Genomic DNA, 19,719 nt, shown 5'->3' with positions numbered 1-19,719 from the left:
GAGGGAGGGAGGGAGGGAGGGAGGGAGGGAGGGAGGGAGGGCGGGAGGGAGGGAGGGAGGGACAAGGGGAATAGGAGAGGTTAAGGGTTAAGGGTTGAGAGGACAAACTAGTAACAGAGAGGAAGAGGTGAAGCAAGAGGTTTTACTCCGCCCAAAATATGTCCATGTTAAGCGGATCATTTATGAGGAGTTTTTGTATTGGGGGCAATGAGAGAGTGTCGAATTTAGTCAAGATAAACATTAATTGTTTAAGTTGTTACGAGGGTACTAATATAAGTGTGATGCACGTGACATCCCGGCAACTTCAAGAAGAAACACTTTATATCAGAGTCCATGCATATTCATGAATACAGCCAGTTGACGTCAACACCCCTCATCGAATAGTTTTTAAAAAAGCATTCAAATAACGAGATGTATCCACCAATCCAAAGAGAGGACTAGGCGGGAGTTTGACAGCCCGCCATTCCGCTCTGTGGACAACAAATCCCATTGTTAGGGCGGAGACACAGGCATCGTCATTTTACCAAGTATCTCTCTTAGTAGTGATCTATTCCTAGTCTGTATACACTATGCTGGTTAAGGTAATGGGCTTTACACCAGAGTCCCACAGGTCAAACTCAAGACTCTTCTGTTAAGGTAATGGGCTTTACACCAGAGTCCCACAGGTCAAACTCAAGACTCTTCTGTTAAGGTAATGGGCATTACACCAGAGTCCCACAGGTCAAACTCAAGACTCTTCTGTTAAGGTAATGGGATTTACACCAGAGTCCCACAGGTCAAACTCAAGACTCTTCTGTTAAGGTAATGGGCTTTAGACCAGAGTCCCACAGGTCAAACTCAAGACTCTTCTGTTAAGGTAATGGGCTTTACACCAGAGTCCCACAGGTCAAACTCAAGACTCTTCTGTTAAGGTAATGGGCTTTAGACCAGAGTCCCACAGGTCAAACTCAAGACTCTTCTGTTAAGGTAATGGGCTTTACAACAGAGTCCCACAGGTCAAACTCAAGACTCTTCTGTTAAGGTAATGGGCTTTACACCAGAGTCCCACAGGTCAAACTCAAGACTCTTCTGTTAAGGTAATGGGCTTTACAACAGAGTCCCACAGGTCAAACTCAAGACTCTTCTGTTAAGGTAATGGGCTTTACAACAGAGTCCCACAGGTCAAACTCAAGACTCTTCTGTTAAGGTAATGGGCTTTACACCAGAGTCCCACAGGTCAAACTCAAGACTCTTCTGTTAAGGTAATGGGCTTTACACCAGAGTCCCACAGGTCAAACTCAAGACTCTTCTGTTAAGGTAATGGGCTTTACACCAGAGTCCCACAGGTCAAACTCAAGACTCTTCTGTTAAAGTAATGGGCTTTACACCAGAGTCCCACAGGTCAAACTCAAGACTCTTCTGTTAAGGTAATGGGCTTTACACCAGAGTCCCACAGGTCAAACTCAAGACTCTTCTGTTAAGGTAATGGGCTTTACACCAGAGTCCCACAGGTCAAACTCAAGACGCTTCTGTTAAGGTAATGGGCTTTACACCAGAGTCCCACAGGTCAAACTCAAGACTCTTCTGTTAAGGTAATGGGCTTTACACCAGAGTCCCACAGGTCAAACTCAAGACTCTTCTGTTAAGGTAATTTGCTTTACACCAGAGTCCCACAGGTCAAACTCAAGACTCTTCTGTTAAGGTAATGGGCTTTACACCAGAGTCCCACAGGTCAAACTCAAGACTCTTCTGTTAAGGTAATGGGCTTTACACCAGAGTCCCACAGGTCAAACTCAAGACGCTTCTGTTAAGGTAATGGGCTTTACACCAGAGTCCCACAGGTCAAACTCAAGACTCTTCTGTTAAGGTAATGGGCTTTACACCAGAGTCCCACAGGTCAAACTCAAGACTCTTCTGTTAAGGTAATGGGCTTTACACCAGAGTCCCACAGGTCAAACTCAAGACTCTTCTGTTAAGGTAATGGGCTTTACACCAGAGTCCCACAGGTCAAACTCAAGACTCTTCTGTTAAGGTAATGGGCTTTACACCAGAGTCCCACAGGTCAAACTCAAGACTCTTCTGTTAAGGTAATGGGCTTTACACCAGAGTCCCACAGGTCAAACTCAAGACGCTTCTGTTAAGGTAATGGGCTTTACACCAGAGTCCCACAGGTCAAACTCAAGACTCTTCTGTTAAGGTAATGGGCTTTACACCAGAGTCCCACAGGTCAAACTCAAGACTCTTCTGTTAAGGTAATGGGCTTTACACCAGAGTCCCACAGGTCAAACTCAAGACTCTTCTGTTAAGGTAATGGGCTTTACACCAGAGTCCCACAGGTCAAACTCAAGACTCTTCTATTAAGGTAATGGCCTTTACACCAGAGTCCCACAGGTCAAACTCAAGACTCTTCTGTTAAGGTAATGGGCTTTACACCAGAGTCCCACAGGTCAAACTCAAGACTCTTCTGTTAAGGTAATGGGCATTACACCAGAGTCCCACAGGTCAAACTCAAGACTCTTCTGTTAAGGTAATGGGCTTTACACCAGAGTCCCACAGGTCAAACTCAAGACTCTTCTGTTAAGGTAATGGGCTTTACACCAGAGTCCCACAGGTCAAACTCAAGACTCTTCTGTTAAGGTTATGGGCTTCACACCAGAGTCCCACAGGTCAAACTCAAGACTCTTCTGTTAAGGTAATGGGCTTCACACCAGAGTCCCACAGGTCAAACTCAAGACTCTTCTGTTAAGGTAATGGGCTTTACACCAGAGTCCCACAGGTCAAACTCAAGACTCTTCTGTTAAGGTAATGGCCTTTACACCAGAGTCCCACAGGTCAAACTCAAGACTCTTCTGTTAAGGTAATGGGCTTTACACCAGAGTCCCACAGGTCAAACTCAAGACTCTTCTGTTAAGGTAATGGGCTTTACACCAGAGTCCCACAGGTCAAACTCAAGACTCTTCTGTTAAGGTAATGGGCTTTACACCAGAGTCCCACAGGTCAAACTCAAGACTCTTCTGTTAAGGTAATGGGCTTTACACCAGAGTCCCACAGGTCAAACTCAAGACTCTTCTGTTAAGGTTATGGGCTTCACACCAGAGTCCCACAGGTCAAACTCAAGACTCTTCTGTTAAGGTAATGGGCTTCACACCAGAGTCCCACAGGTCAAACTCAAGACTCTTCTGTTAAGGTAATGGGCTTTACACCAGAGTCCCACAGGTCAAACTCAAGACTCAACATCCAACTCTGAATATAGAAAACATTCCACATATATATATTTGTGTGAATAAGACAAAACTAGCAGAGCAGCAACAGACCAGTTTTGGCCCTAGCTCGATTTTCTCCAGGTGACAGAATATAAGAGATCAGATAGGTACAGTGTTCTCCAGGCTCTATTTTCTCTCGGTGACAAAGGGCCTATGTGTATTTATACAGGTAACCCGCCCTAACCAACCTGCCCTCACACACCAACAGACCATATTACCTCGGCTGCTCTATAGGTGTTATCTGGCTATATGTAACACATTTGGCCCATGTGTATTTATACACACAGCCTCCCTAGCAGAGCTGTGCAGTATTGTCCTGGATCTATCTTCTAGCTAGGTTACAGGATATAGAAGACCAGATAGGTACAGTATTGTCCTGGATCTATCTTCTAGCTAGGTTACAGGATATAGGAGACCAGATAGATACAGTATTGTCCTGGATCTATCTTCTAGCTAGGTTACAGGATATAGAAGACCAGATAGGTACAGTATTGTCCTGGATCTATCTTCTAGCTAGGTTACAGGATATAGGAGACCAGATAGATACAGTATTGTCCTGTATCTATCTCCTCTCCCTATAGGGGACACATGGTCCTGTCTCTAGTAGTATGGCTTCATCACCTCTTAGTGTGTCTCTCTGAGTGAGCTGAGGGAGGGGGGGGCGTGGCCTAACTCATTAACTAATCCTATTATGGAAATAGGCCAAGAGGCTATCGCTCTGTCGCCATGCCAACCTGGCTGAGCCAGTCACCTGCCTTCTGGAGACTATACCCTGGACTGAACCCTGACAGAGAGAGGGGGGTAGAGGTGAAGGAGACGGGGGGGAGACAGAAGGGGGGAGATGGGAGGAGACAGAAGGGGGGAGATGGGGGGAGACAGAAGGGAGGACAGTAAGAGAAGTATGAGAGAGAGATGGGGGAGAGAGAAAGGGGGAGAGAAAGGGGGAGACAGGATGAGCCTGTCAACAGCTGTATTGGCAGATGCCAGGATGAGCCCTGTCAACAGCTGTATTGGCAGATGCCAGGATGAGCCTGTTAACAGCTGTATTGGCAGATGCCAGGATGAGCCTGTCAACAGCTGTATTGGCAGATGCCAGGATGAGCCTGTCAACAGCTGTATTGGCAGATGCCAGGATGAGCCTGTCAACAGCTGTATTGGCAGATGCCAGGATGAGCCTGTCAACAGCTGTATTGGCAGATGCCAGGATGAGCCTGTCAACAGCTGTATTGGCAGATGCCAGGCCTGACCGTCGAAAACATTATCCCAATAAGTCCCACCGCCGCAATTTGGACTTCTGGTTTGCACCATTGGATTAGTCTATTTCTTCTGCATCCGTAGATAACATTAGTCTGATGAATGGGGGGAGGAGCTAGAGAGATGTTTGTAAGACAAGGGCGGATCCCGAAAGGGCCCGGGACCGGGTCTTTTTACAAAAACGTCTGTAGAGTCCGAATGTTTTGAGCTACAAACTGTTAAAAGCTATCTATGAACAGCTGAGACTCACAAACACGTACATGTTCTAAAGCTATCTATGAACAGCTGAGACTCACAAACACGTACATGATTTGCTCTATGATGCTCACAAGCTCCTCAAGAGTCGTTAGAAGGTAAGGGGTCCTTCTACATAGAAGATTATAGACTCTAAACCCCACAAAGTTGTCACTGACTAGTTGGATATTCATTTCCCACTGAGTAAACAATTTCTGTACTTACAGCTTTCATAAACATGTATTTTTATCCACATTTTGCTTTGGCTGACCTTATTTTTTGTTTTGACATTTGTCAATAAAACTCATGAATGCAACTGTTTATGTCAAATTGTTTTGTGTTCTACTTGTAAAAACTATTTGTTTAGTGCCCTGGTTGTCCAGAAAAGAAAATGGTAAAACACTTCATTGTGAGGCTAAATATAAGGGCTGGACATGCAGATAAATTAAGCAAACATTAGAGAGTGGACATTAATATTTTAGAAAGAGAGAGAGGGGGAGAAAGGAGATGGAGAAGGGCAGGACAATAAAGGAGAGAGAGAGAGAGGGAGAGAGGAGGGGGGAGGAGAGAGAGAAAGAGAGAGAGAGAGAGAGAGAGAGAGAGAGAGAGAGAGAGAGAGAGAGAGAGAGAGAGAGAGAGAGAGAGAGAGAGAGAGAGAGAGAGAGAGAGAGAGAGAGAGAGAGAGAGAGAGAGAGAGAGAGAGAGAGACAGAGAGAGAGAGAGAGAGAGAGAGAGAGAGAGAGAGAGAGAGAGAGAGAGAGAGAGAGAGAGAGAGAGAGAGAGAGAGAGAGAGAGAGAGAGAGAGAGAGAGAGAGAGAGAGAGAGAGAGAGAGAGAGAGAGAGAGAGAGAGAGAAAGAGAGAGAGAGAGAGAGAGAGAGAGAGAGAGAACAGAGAGAGAGAGAGAGAGAGAGAGAGAGAGAGAGAGAGAGAGAGAGAAAGAGAGAGAGAGAGAGAGAGAGAGAGAGAGAGACAGAGAGAGACAGAGAGAGACAGAGAGAGGGAGAGAGAGAGAGAGTAAGACAGATTGATAGATAGAGACTAGGAAAGACATCCATCGTCCCGTACCAGTCTGAAGATCTTGAAGAAGTCAACGTTAGCATAGAGCATGTCCTCTATCTTCTGCAGGCGCTGCTGGGACAGGGCACACATGGCGTTGCGCACCCCGTACATGCCTCTCCGGCTGGGGAAGATGATGAACCTCTCCAGAAGAGCCTGGCTGCAAGCGATGTCCTTCAGCTGGAGGTCTGGAACCCCGTGGGCAAACTTCACGGGGGGAGAGGAGACCACGGTCAGTTTATATTTTATTTTATATTTTAATTTTATTTGTCCCAGTACGGATTAGATAAATTAACAACAACAAACATTACAATATGTATACAGCATTGGGCTCCCGAGTGGCGCAGCGGTCTAAGGCACTGCATCTCAGTGCTTGAGGCGTCACTACAGACCCCCCTGGTTCGATTCCAGGCTGTATCACAACCGGCCGTGATTGGGAGTCCCATAGGGCGGCGCACAATTGGCCCAGCGTCGTCCGGGTTTGGCCGGTGTAGGCCGTCATTGTAAATAAGAATTTGTTCTTAACTGACTTGCCTAGTTAAATAAAGGTAAAAAAAATATTCACACTTTTATCTAGCGTTTAAATAAAAACGTTTTACAGTAACCAAGCCTGATACCCAAAGAGCAAGCAAGACTCAATAATGTGATACATAATACAATCTTCCATTCAACAGACACTTTCATCCTTAGGCACTTACAGTCATGTGTGAATACATTTTACATATGGGTGGTCCCAGGAATCGAACCCACTATTCTGGCGTTGCAAGCGCCAAAGCGCCATACTGTACCAACTGAACTACAGAGGACCACCAGACAGTGGCAAGGACGGTTTTAGGCCTAAATCATTCCAAAACACATCCCAGCAATGTCAAACTGAAATGTCGCTGGATGATACTGTCACCACCGGGCAGTCATTCTCTGACCACAGTGAAAATCTGTATCTGTATCAAGTCACAGACAGAAACGTGTCCCAAGAAAAAGCATCAGAAAAGTTATTTCTAATACAACATTCCCATGTTTCTTTCTAGCCAGTCCAAGGGAATAAAACAACAGTGAAACGGAGCACTATTCAATCTCCCTAGTTATTAGCTGTACCTGTTATACCGACATACCTGTTCTGGACGGACTTGAGCGTTAATCAGCTGATGAACCACAGACTCTGACAAGCCAGAGTCTCTCAGCAGGAAGGCTGTCAACATCTCATCATCCTTCAGGATGTCCTCTATCTTCAGACCCCGACCTGGAACAGGAATAAAACATGGCTTGGATACTGAGGGAGAGATAAGTGAGAGAGACACTAACGGAGAGAGAACAAAGAGGAGGTCTATACTGCAGGTGAGGAAGAGGGGGATCAGGGGTGTATTCACTAGGAACCAAACAGAAGCAAACAGAACCAAACAGAAGCAAACAGAACCAAAGAGCCGAAACAGGGAGGGACTAACCTGGACTTGCCCAATATGAAACTAACTGTTTGTTGTAATGTTTTTCTACGGTTTGCTTCAGTGTGCACTGATAAATACATCCCTGGACTCATTGTGGGCAGGGTTGTAGTCAGTACCTGCTATCTGTTCTGGTGTGTTACAGATGGTGTCCATGAAGTTGTTCATGACGGCCATGTCCTCCCACAGCCGACCCAACTGCTGGAACTCTGGGTCGTCGAACAACAGTTCATTGGAGTCAGCCCAGAACCGCGCCAGTCTAGAACACAGAACATAGAACCAATCAAGACAATTGAGTATAGGACCGTGGAGAACTCAGCAGAACATCTGAATTTACAGCATAGAACCATGGAGAACCCAGCAGAACATCTGAGTCTAAAGCACAGAACCATGGAGAACCCAGCAGAACATCTGAGTCTGAAGCACAGAACCATGGAGAACCCAGCAGAACATCTGAGTCTAAAGCACAGAACCATGTAGAACCCAGCAGAACATCTGAGTCTAAAGCACAGAACCATGTTCTTCTAGGTGGTAATAGAGAAAATGATGAGAGGTTGAAGGAGAGAGGGATGAGACTGAGAGACGGTGAGGGAGAGAGGGATGAGACTGAGAGACGATGAGGTAGAGAGGGATGAGACTGAGAGACGGTGAGGGAGAGAGGGATGAGACTGAGAGACGGTGAGGGAGAGAGGGATGAGACAGAGACGGTGAGGGAGAGAGGGAAGAGAATGAGAGACGGTGAGGGAGAGGGGGATGAGACTGAGAGACGGTGAGGGAGAGAGGGAAGAGAATGAGAGACGGTGAGGGAGAGAGGGAAGAGAATGAGAGACGGTGAGGGAGAGAGGGATGAGACTGAGACGGTGAGGGAGAGAGGGATGAGACTGAGAGACAGTGAGGGAGAGAGGGATGAGACGGAGAGACGGTGAGGGAGAGAGGGATGAGACTGAGAGACGGTGAGGGAGAGGGGGATGAGACTGAGAGACGGTGAGGGAGAGAGGGATGAGACTGAGAGACAGTGAAGGAGAGAGGGATGAGACAGAGACGGTGAGGGAGAGGGGGATGAGACTGAGAGACGGTGAAGGAGAGAGGGATGAGACAGAGACGGTGAGGGACAGAGGGAAGAAATAAATCCTGGAGAGAGGGATGAGACTGAGAGACGGTGAGGGAGAGAGGGATGAGACTGAGAGACGGTGAGGGAGAGAGGGATGAGACGGAGAGACGGTGAGGGACAGAGGGATGCGTGAGATTAAGGAGAGAGGCTTTGGGGCTCAGTTGGTAGGGGATGGTGCGCCAAGGATTGTGGGTTTGATTCCCGGGACCACCCATAAGAAAACTTTATGCACGCCTGACTGTAAGTCGCTTTGGATAAAAGCATCTGCTAAATAGTATATATTATACAAAGGGCTGAGAGATGCTGATGAGGGGCGATTAAGGAGAGAGGGGAATAGAGGTCTTTTATCAATTAGATATGCCTACCTCCTTCATCCTCTCTCACCTCCTTTTGAAAAAGGTCATAGTGAATCGAGGAGAGTCGGAGAGGAGAGCGAACGTGGATGGAAATGCGCTTGCTTGAAATGAGCCGGTCCTTCTCCATTCGCACGTCATTAGGCCAATGAGGTTTACAGGGGTGGATCCCAAAATAAATGAGGTTTACAGGGGTGGATCCCAACATAAATGAGGTTTACAGGGGTGGATCCCAAAATAAATGAGGTTTACAGGGGTGGATCCCAAAATAAATGAGGTTTACAGGGGTGGATCCCAACATAAATGAGGTTTACAGGGGTGGATCCCAACATAAATGAGGTTTACAGGGGTGGATCCCAACATAAATGAGGTTTACAGGGGTGGATCCCAACATAAATGAGGTTTACAGGGGTGGATCCCAACATAAATGAGGTTTACAGGGGTGGATCCCAAAATAAATGAGGTTTACAGGCGTGGATCCCAAAATAAATGAGGTTTACAGGGGTGGATCCCAAAATAAATGTGCTCAAAACAAATGAAGTTAGTTGTGCAAGACATTTTCTAGATAAAACAATAAGTAGCGTATTATTAGTGTGTGCGTGTTTTTCTCCTCTGACAAAACAACAGCTGACTCAGAGGGGGTGTGGCAGAGGGGGTGTGGCAGATTTCCAAACTCTTCTGTGCTAGAAATAACATGAGTATCCTCGATGAAAGGAGGCTTTGGAGGAGAGAGGGATGAGATACTGAAGGAGAAAGGAGAGAGGAGAGAGGGATGAGAGACTCAGAAGGAATGAGGGGAGGGATAGTTGTTGAGCTCACATAAGGTGGGTTATAAGGGGTTATAAGGGGTTATAAGAGGTTATAAGGGGTTATAAGGGGTTATAAGAGGTTATAAGAGGGGTTATAAGAGGTTATAAGAGGTTATAAGGGGTTATAATGGGTTATAAGAGGTTATAAGGGGTTATAAGAGATTATAAGGGGTTATACGAGGTTATAAGAGGGGTTATAAGAGGTTATAATGGGTTATAAGAGGTTATAAGGGGTTATAAGAGGTTATATAAGGGGTTATAAGAGGTTATAAGAGGGGTTATAAGAGGTTATAAGGGGTTATAAGAGGTTATAAGAGGTTATAAGAGGTTATAAGAGGTTATAAGAGGGGTTATAAGAGGTTATAAGGGGTTATAAGAGGTTATAAGAGGTTATAAGAGGGGTTATAAGAGGTTATAAGGGGTTATAAGAGGTTATAAGAGGTTATAATAGGTTATAAGGGGTTATAAGAGGTTATAAGGTATCTTACATGCAGTTGTTGTAGTTGGAGACCACCCCAGGGCCCTCTGCCCTGGTAGGGTGTTTGAAGCAGGGGTTGTTGGCGTTACAGAAGATACCCTGGATCCACGGGATGATACCTGTGGAAGGCATGGCCTTGTTGGGGAAGTGACCTGGAGAGACAGACATGGAGTGAAAGTCAATGTACAACAAATGTATGAAGTACTTGAACACTGAAGATACGTGAGAAGCAGTTAGACCTGGTTCTATTTGAAAACAACCTTCAAAAGTCTTATCAAGAGATCCTCTATCATTGCTTCAGTCATTTCTATGATAGCAACCATTTTCAGGTCCCCAGACTCTATAAGATACTAATAAATGGTACAGAGAAATGGTTATAAGTGAGTCTTACATTCATGTTGTTTGTAAAGAGGGTTGGCTTTCCTCAGCCACACCAGACCAATGAACAGAACCACTGGCCACAGAATCTCCACCAGGAAGCGGATCTGAACAGAGACGTGGAGGAGAGAGAATTTACTTACTTACAGTATATGTATTACTATAACTGAATAGTGTAATAACTCTTGTAATAACTCTTGTAATAACTGTTGTAATAACTGATAACTGTTGTAATAACTATTGTAATAACTGATAACTGTTGTAATAACTGTTGTAATAACTGATAACTGTTGTAATAACTATTGTAATAACTGATAACTGTTGTAATAACTGTTGTAATAACTGATAACTGTTGTAATAACTATTGTAATAACTGATAACTGTTGTAATAACTGTTGTAATAACTGATAACTGTTTTAATAACTATTGTAATAACTGATAACTGTTTTACTAACTGTTGTAATAACTGATAACTGTTGTAATAACTGTTGTAATAACTATTGTAATAACTGATAACTGTTGTAATAACTGTTGTAATAACTGATAACTGTTGTAATAACTGTTGTAATAACTGTTGTAATAACTATTGTAATAACTGTTGTAATAACTTACAACTGAGGAAGCAGATATATCATACACTAGGGAGGGTATTTGGTTGGGACTCAAATAGGGTGTTACTGATCTGTTGACTTTCGTTGTTAATTTACTCATAGGAACAATACTTTGATTAAAAAACCTAATGTTGATAAAAGACAGTTAGGATAGTGAGTTAGCGGTACCTTCTGTCTCTTGCGTAGAGTCCAGTTCTTCCACAGTAGCAGGCGTACCTGACTGCCTGTATTCATGACTCGGCTTCTCAAGCCCTCAAAGGGTCCTCTTACGCTGACAAACCTGGGAATGCAAAAGTTTCAATTGTAGGGTATGTTCACCACTTTATGTCAGCAGAGGATTCAGACGAGTGGTGTGTGTGTGTGTATATGCGTTGCGCGTGTGTGTGTGCGTGCGCGCGCGCGTGTGTGTGCGTGCGTGTGTGCGTGTGTGTGTGTGTGTGTGTGTGTGCGTGCGTGTGTGCGTGTGTGCGTGTGTGTGTGTGTATGTGTGTGTGCGTGTGCGTGTGCGTGTGCGTGTGCGTGCGTGTGTGTGTGTGCGTGTGTGTGTGTCAGGTGTCAAAGTCAGGTGCACTGCACATGTGTGCTCCTCCCACTTCATAAAATGTCAGACATGTAGCCAGTTGGATGGTTCAGTACACAGCCAGGAACTACTGGCTTGGAGCGACAGGAGAAATAGATGGACTATGACAATCACCTGTCTGGAATACCAGGATGGAACACATGGAACACAGAATACCACAGGAGAAATAGATGGACTATGACAATCACCTGTTTGGAATATCAGGATGGAACACATGGAACACAGAATACCACAGGAGAAATAGATGGACTATGACAATCACCTGTTTGGAATATCAGGATGGAACACATGGAACACAGAATACCACAGGAGAAATAGATGGACTATGACAATCACCTGTTTGGAATATCAGGATGGAACACATGGAACACAGAATACCACAGGAGAAATAGATGGACTATGACAATCACCTGTTTGGAATATCAGGATGGAACACATGGAACACAGAATACCACAGGAGAAATAGATGGACTATGACAATCACCTGTTTGGAATATCAGGATGGAACACATGGAACACAGAATACCACAGGAGAAATAGATGGACTATGACAATCACCTGTTTGGAATATCAGGATGGAACACATGGAACACAGAATACCACAGGAGAAATAGATGGACTATGACAATCACCTGTTTGGAATATCAGGATGGAACACATGGAACACAGAATACCACAGAGGGTACATTCTAAAGGGATATGACAGGCTATCATTATCTGTCTGACAAAATGTAGGCAATTAAAATCTTAATCTGGTTACTCAAATACTAATTAGGGATGGCAAAAACAACTCTGTGTATGGCACTTAGAAGGACGACATCCTTATGAAACTGATTCGACTAAATCCTAGTGATCTCAGAGGAAAATCATGTTTTATCCTCATCATAAATGCATTGCTAAATGGTATGCAGTATGGTCCTTCCCAGTTTGTAAACATTTAGTCTCAATGTGTATACTGTACCTAGTTAATTATTATTCAATACATGATCAAAGTTAAATCAAGTCATGTGGACTGAAGAAAAATACTGCGATGAACCCTGATGAACATTATATTTGAATGTTATTCTCCTGTGGGCTTAGGTCAAGAAGGCCCAGCAGCACTGAGGCCCCACACCTGTCACCCTGCCACTGCCAAACCCAACCAGCCAACTGTACCAGATGGAATATGTCCACCATAACAACACAGTAACTAGCCCTATCCAGAGAGATAGGAAGTAACAACACAGTAACTAGCCCTATCCAGAGAGATAGAAAGTAACAACACAGTAACTAGCCCTATCCAGAGAGATAGAAAGTAACAACACAGTAACTAGCCCTATCCAGAGAGATAGGAAGTAACAACACAGTAACTAGCCCTATCCAGAGAGATAGAAAGTAACAACACAGTAACTAGCCCTATCCAGAGAGATAGAAAGTAACAACACAGTAACTAGCCCTATCCAGAGAGATAGAAAGTAACAACACAGTAACTAGCCCTATCCAGAGAGATTGAAAGTAACAACACAGTAACTAGCCCTATCCAGAGAGATAGAAAGTAACAACACAGTAACTAGCCCTATCCAGAGAGATAGAAAGTAACAACACAGTAACTAGCCCTATCCAGAGAGATAGAAGGTAACAACACAGTAACTAGCCCTATCCAGAGAGATGGAAAGTAACAACACAGTAACTAGCCCTATCCAGAGAGATGGAAAGTAACAACACAGTAACTAGCCCTATCCAGAGAGATGGAAAGTAACAACACAGTAACTAGCCCTATCCAGAGAGATAGAACGTAACAACACAGTAACTAGCCCTATCCAGAGAGATGGAAAATAACAACACAGTAACTAGCCCTATCCAGAGAGATAGAACGTAACAACACAGTAACTAGCCCTATCCAGAGAGATGGAAAGTAACAACACAGTAACTAGCCCTATCCAGAGAGATAGAAGGTAACAACACAGTAACTAGCCCTATCCAGAGAGATGGAAAGTAACAACACAGTAACTAGCCCTATCCAGAGAGATGGAAAGTAACAACACAGTAACTAGCCCTATCCAGAGAGATGGAAAATAACAACACAGTAACTAGCCCTATCCAGAGAGATAGAAAGTAACAACACAGTAACTAGCCCTATCCAGAGAGATAGAACGTAACAACACAGTAACTAGCCCTATCCAGAGAGATGGAAAATAACAACACAGTAACTAGCCCTATCCAGAGAGATAGAAAGTAACAACACAGTAACTAGCCCTATCCAGAGAGATGGAAAGTAACAACACAGTAACTAGCCCTATCCAGAGAGATAGAAAGTAACAACACAGTAACTAGCCCTATCCAGAGAGATAGAAAGTAACAACACAGTAACTAGCCCTATCCAGAGAGATAGAAAGTAACAACACAGTAACTAGCCCTATCCAGAGAGATGGAAAATAACAACACAGTAACTAGCCCTATCCAGAGAGATGGAAAATAACAACACAGTAACTAGCCCTATCCAGAGAGATGGAAAGTAACAACACAGTAACTAGCCCTATCCAGAGAGATGGAAAATAACAACACAGTAACTAGCCCTATCCAGAGAGATAGAGATGGAAAGAGCTTCTCCATATAACGTATCCCTGTGTCTGAATGACAATAGAGTATAGTTTGTTTACAGTGAATTATCAATGAATTAGGGCTGGATAATGAAACCACATGACCTAGGCCCATGGACTGCTTGACCCCCTACAGTGAACACATCTACCAAGACAAAACCAATTACATCCTTACCTCTAGTGCACAGATGGAAAAGTCGTACATCTATAGAAATAGTGTAATAAAGGCAATATAATCCCAGACATTGAAGCTATAAGGAAACCTATTCTCTTCTCTTCTCTTTCAGTCCAAGTGACCGCTCTTCTCTACTCTTTCCTTCAGTCCCAGTTTCCGCTCTTCTTTTCTCTTTCCTTCAGTCCCAGTTACCGCTCTTCTCTTCTCTTCTCTTCTATTGTCTGCGTAGCGGCAGCTGCCTTCTTCCAGGTTAACAACTCTCCTCCTTAATCCCATTCCCTTAATCTCCTCGTTGTCCTGAGGAAGCTCAACATGGACAGCCACAGGGGCAGCAGAAAAGACAACAGTCATCCATTTTGTTTCAGACCTGTCACCGTGACGACTCATTGACTGAACATGACTACTGTGGGAGAGTTGAAGTTGTTTTTACGTTGTTTGAGTGGTGATGTTTAGGAGTTAAATGGCTGGGGCCCTAGATAAATGTGTGTTTATTTTTATTTTTAGCTGACGCTCTTATCCAGAGCGACTTACAGGAGCAATTAGGGTTAAGTGCCTTGCTCAAGGGCACATCGACAGATTTTTCACCTAGTCGGCTCGGGGATTAGAACCAGCGACCTTTCGGTTAATGGCACAACGCTCTTAACCACTAAGCTACCTGTTGTAGGGCTAGGTGTTAGGTAAAGGTGTGTTGTAGGGCTAGGTGTTAGGTAAAGGTGTGTTGTAGGGCTAGGTGTTAGGTAAAGGTGTGTTGGGGCCTAGCTGTTAGGTAAAGGTGTGTTGGGGGTTTGGACTACCATCAGGTGTGTATTGAGTCATATAGGTACCTGAACTGAACTGAGTGGTTCTGTTGAGTCATATAGCTACCTGAACTGAACTGAGTGGTTCTGTTGAGTCATATAGCAACCTGAACTGAACTGAGTGGTTCTGTTGAGTCATATAGCTACCTGAACTGAACTGAGTGGTTCTGTTGAGTCATATAGCTACCTGAACTGAACTGAGTGGTTCTGTTGAGTCATATAGCTACCTGAACTGAATTGAGTGGTTCTGTTGAGTCATATAGCTACCTGAACTGAACTGAGTGGTTCTGTTCACTAGACCAAGGAGTTTAGTGCTAGATTTGAAGAAAAATAAATATGTTTTTAATCCCATTTCTATTATTGGTGAAGATATTTGCACTGGTGACTCTTATAAGAACTTGGGTGTACTAGTGGACAACAAACGGAACTGGAAGGAGAATTCTCACAGTGTCTACAAAAAAAGCCCAATCCAGACTGTACTGTTTAAGGAAGCTTAGATATTCTAATGTATGTGACAAAATGCTTCGTATGTTCTATAGCAGAGTCGTGGTGAGAATAGTGGCCATTGTGTTCTGGAAAGGGAATTTAGCTAAGGAGGACTTAAACAAGCTTGACAAAATCATTGAGGCAGCCAGTGCTACAATTGGCTGCAGCCTGGAATCAATGCAGCACATGTTCATAAAAAGAATGCGGGTAAAAATACACATGATCACAATGACACCCACCCACTCCACAGCACTCTGACACCCACCCACTCCACAGCACTCTGACACCCACCCACTCCACAGCACTCTGACACCCACCCACTCCACAGCAATCTGACACCCACCCACTCCACAGCACTCTGACACCCACCCACTCCACAGCACTCTGACACCCACCCACTCCACAGCACTCTGACACCCGCATTCTGACACCCACCCACTCCACAGCATTCTGACACCCGCCCACTCCACAGCTCTCTGACACCAACCCACTCCACAGCACTCTGACACCAACCCACTCCACAGCGCTCTGACACCCACCCACTCCACAGCACTCTGACACCCACCCACTCCACAGCACTCTGACACCCACCCACTCCACAGCGCTCTGACACCCACCCACTCCACAGCATTCTGACACCCACCCACTCCACAGCATTCTGACACCCGCCCACTCCACAGCATTCTGACACCCGCCCACTCCACAGCACTCTGACACCCGCCCACTCCACAGCACTCTGACACCCACCCACTCCACAGCACAATGACACCCACCCACTCCACAGCACTCTGACACCCGCCCACTCCACAGCATTCTGACACACCCACCCACTCCACAGCACTCTGACACCCGCCCACTCCACAGCATTCTGACACACCCACCCACTCCACAGCATTCTGACACACCCGCCCACTCCACAGCATTCTGACACACCCACCCACTCCACAGCATTCTGACACACCCACCCACTCCACAGCATTCTGACACCCACCCACTCCACAGCATTCTGACACCCGCCCACTCCACAGCATTCTGACACCCGCCCACTCCACAGCACTCTGACACCCGCCCACTCCACAGGGGTCCAATGTAACCCAGGAGCATCTTTAGTAGCAGGTTCATCCTGCCCAGATGTTCCACAGAGAGGTTTAGACTGTCATGTTTACCCACAGACATAAGGCTTTTTAATGAGTGTGTAATTGAGTAACTGTTTTATGAGGTCTTCCTATTGGAAAATGTTGTTGCCTGTTTTCCCCCAGAGAAGGAGAGAAAACAGCACTTGAATCAGACTATTATTTTAGGGACACTAAGGTGCAGGTGCCTTTATGTGTCTTAATATGTTTTGTTAGTTATCATGTGTTGGTAATTGTTGCGTGTCATGTCATTGCAAGTCATTGATTAGTGTTGTGATGCAGAAATTCTAGCAAAGTGCACAGCGCAATAGAATTAAAAAAGGTATTGTCGGATATTATTCATCCTAATCAGACAGGTTTTTTACATGGACGATACGTTGGAGATAATATAAGACAAGTACTGGAAACAATAGAACACTATGAAAAATCTGGCAAACCAGGCCTGCTATTCATAGCTGACTTTGAAAAGGCTTTTGATAAAGTATTTATATATAAATGCCTGGAATATTTCAATTTTGGAGAATCTCTTATACAATTGGTTAAAGTTATGTATAATAACCCTAGGTGTAAAATAGTAAATAATTTATACTTCTCAGAAAGTATTAAACTGTCAAGAAGAGTAAAACAAGGTTGTCCACTATCGGCATATCTATTTATTATGGCCAACGAAATGTTAGCTATTAAAATCAGATCCAACAATAATATCAGGGGCCTAGAAATCCAGGGCTTAAAAACAAAGGTGTCATTGTACGCTGATGATCCATGTTTTCTTTTAAATCCACAATTTGAATCCCTCCACAGCCTCATAGAGGATCTAGATGATGTTTCTAGCCTCTCTGGATCACAACCGAATTATGATAAGTGTACTATATTACTTATTGGATCACAAAAATATATAACTTTTACATAACCGTGTAGTTTACCAATAAAATGCTCTGACGGTGATGTGGACATACTTGGTATTCATATCCCGAACGGAAGAAATGATCTCACTACAATACATTTTAATAGAAAATTGGCAAAAATAGATAACATCTTGCTACCGTGGAAGGGAAAATACCTGTCTATTTGTGGAAAAATCATCCTGATTAACTCTTTAGCCCCATTTACCTATTTGCTTATGGCCTTGCCTAAACCTAGTGAAGGTTAATTGTTTTTTAAATTATATGAGATAAAAAGATTCAATTTTATTTGGAACGGCAAGACAGACAAAATTAAACGGGCCTCTTTATATAATTAATATGGATTCGGAGGGCAGAAATTATTAAATATTAAAGCATTGGACCTCTCACTAAAGGCTTCAGTCATACAAAAGTTATACTTAAATCCAAACTGGTTCTCTAGCAGATTAGTTAGAATGTCTCACCCCATGTTCAAGAATGGCCTTTTTCCCTTTATTCAGTTAACAACCTCTCACTTTCGGTTATTTGAAAATTAAATAATCTCCAAAATATCGCTATTTAAAAAAAAAAGCCATAGAAAGTTGGTTGCAATTTCAGTATAATCCACCAGAAAAGACAGAAACAAATATTATAATTTGTAATAAATATACTAATTGATAAAAATACAATATTATTGGATAAAAAAAAGGTATAATCTTTGTAAATGAATCATAAATAGGACTGGTGGAGTTATGTCACACATGCAGCTAACAAAAATATCTGCTCTACTCAAAATTACAACCAACTAATTGCAGCATTACCGCAAAACTGGAAGAGGCAAGTGGAAGGGGGAGAAAGTAAGGAACTTGTCTGTCGACCCTGCATTAAATACCAAAATTGGCTAAGGAAAATTGTGATGAATAAAAAACTACACCACATTAATTTAAGGTCCAAAAAATTGACAGCTGTGCCACATAGATTGCAAAATAGTTGAGAAGACATTTTCGATGTACTGATTCCATGGATCATGGTTTATGAATTGATACACAAAACAATGCTGGATTCAATTATTATACAATATATATATATATATATATATATATATATATACAACCATCCCAGATTTTGCTGCGAAGAGACAGAATAATTAGATCATTTGTTTTGGTACTGTCCATATGTAGCTTGTTTTTGGTCATAGGTCCAGGAATTTTTAAATTTTAGTCATTTAGCAGACACTCTTATCCAGAGCAACTTACAGTAAGTGAATGCATACACCTTTTTTTTCATTTTTTTTTTTTCACACTGGCCCCCATTGGGAAACGAACCCACATCCCTGCCGGCTAAACCCTCCCCTACCTACGACGACGCTGGACCAATTGTGCGCAGCCCATGGGTGTCCCGGTCGCGGCCGGCTGCGACAGAGACTGGACTCGAACCAGGATCTCTAGTGGCACAGCTAGCACTGCGATGCAGTGCCTTAGACCACTGCACCACTCAGGAGTCTGGAATGACTGAATAACTGCAACATTTACCTGGAGCCAACTCTGCAAATAGCACTGCTGGGTGATTTAAAAAGTCATAGTCAATCGATCAATAATATAATAATACTCTTAGCAAAAACGTTTATCTTTAATTTACAAATCAGTAGAATCTATGAGAATAGAAATGTGCAGAACTTTTGTGAAACATCACAGTTAAAAAAGATATGGCAAATAGTCATTGATTATGCATGCTGTGATAAAACAGTGTCCCAAGTTTACATTTACATTTTAGTCATTTAGCAGATGCTCTTATCCAGAGCGACTTACAGTTAGTGAGTGCACACATTTTTTTATTAATTTTTTTCACTACTGGAATCTGGACCCACAACCCCGGCGTTGCAAACGCCATGCTCTACCAACTGAGCTACATCCCCTGCCGGCCATTCCCTCCCCTACCCTGGAAGACGCTGGGCCAATTGTGCGCCGCCCCATGGGTCTCCCGGGTCGCGGCCGGCTACGACAGAGCCTGGATTCAAACCAGGATCTCTAGTGGCACAGCTAGTGCCTTAGACCACTGCCCCACTCGGGAGTTGGGATTAATAAAGTAATACTCTACTCTCTCCACTCATATAGCTCCCTGA

General features: G+C 43.8%; 1 protein-coding gene across 1 annotated transcript in view; it reads right to left on the bottom strand.

Annotated features, from left to right (window-relative positions):
* The window catches only part of LOC121535698 (retinal-specific phospholipid-transporting ATPase ABCA4-like), a 98,340-nt gene extending 83,815 nt beyond the window's left edge, over nt 1–14,525 (bottom strand). The window contains exons 1-7 of the mRNA XM_041842962.2: nt 14,301–14,525; nt 11,135–11,246; nt 10,369–10,462; nt 9,988–10,129; nt 7,346–7,485; nt 6,900–7,027; nt 5,797–5,994 (exon numbers count right to left, since the gene is read on the bottom strand). Of these exons, the coding sequence (XP_041698896.2) occupies nt 5,797–5,994; nt 6,900–7,027; nt 7,346–7,485; nt 9,988–10,129; nt 10,369–10,462; nt 11,135–11,200 (768 nt within the window). The 5' untranslated portion in view covers nt 11,201–11,246; nt 14,301–14,525. The remainder of the gene's footprint in view (nt 1–5,796; nt 5,995–6,899; nt 7,028–7,345; nt 7,486–9,987; nt 10,130–10,368; nt 10,463–11,134; nt 11,247–14,300) is intronic.
* Between the last annotated feature and the right edge of the window lie 5,194 nt (nt 14,526–19,719).

This window comes from Coregonus clupeaformis, unplaced genomic scaffold (genome assembly GCF_020615455.1).
Source record: "Coregonus clupeaformis isolate EN_2021a unplaced genomic scaffold, ASM2061545v1 scaf0751, whole genome shotgun sequence".
NCBI lineage: Eukaryota > Metazoa > Chordata > Actinopteri > Salmoniformes > Salmonidae > Coregonus > Coregonus clupeaformis.
Note: the sequence above shows the minus strand (reverse complement) of the source record. Positions and strands in the feature narration are given on the sequence as shown.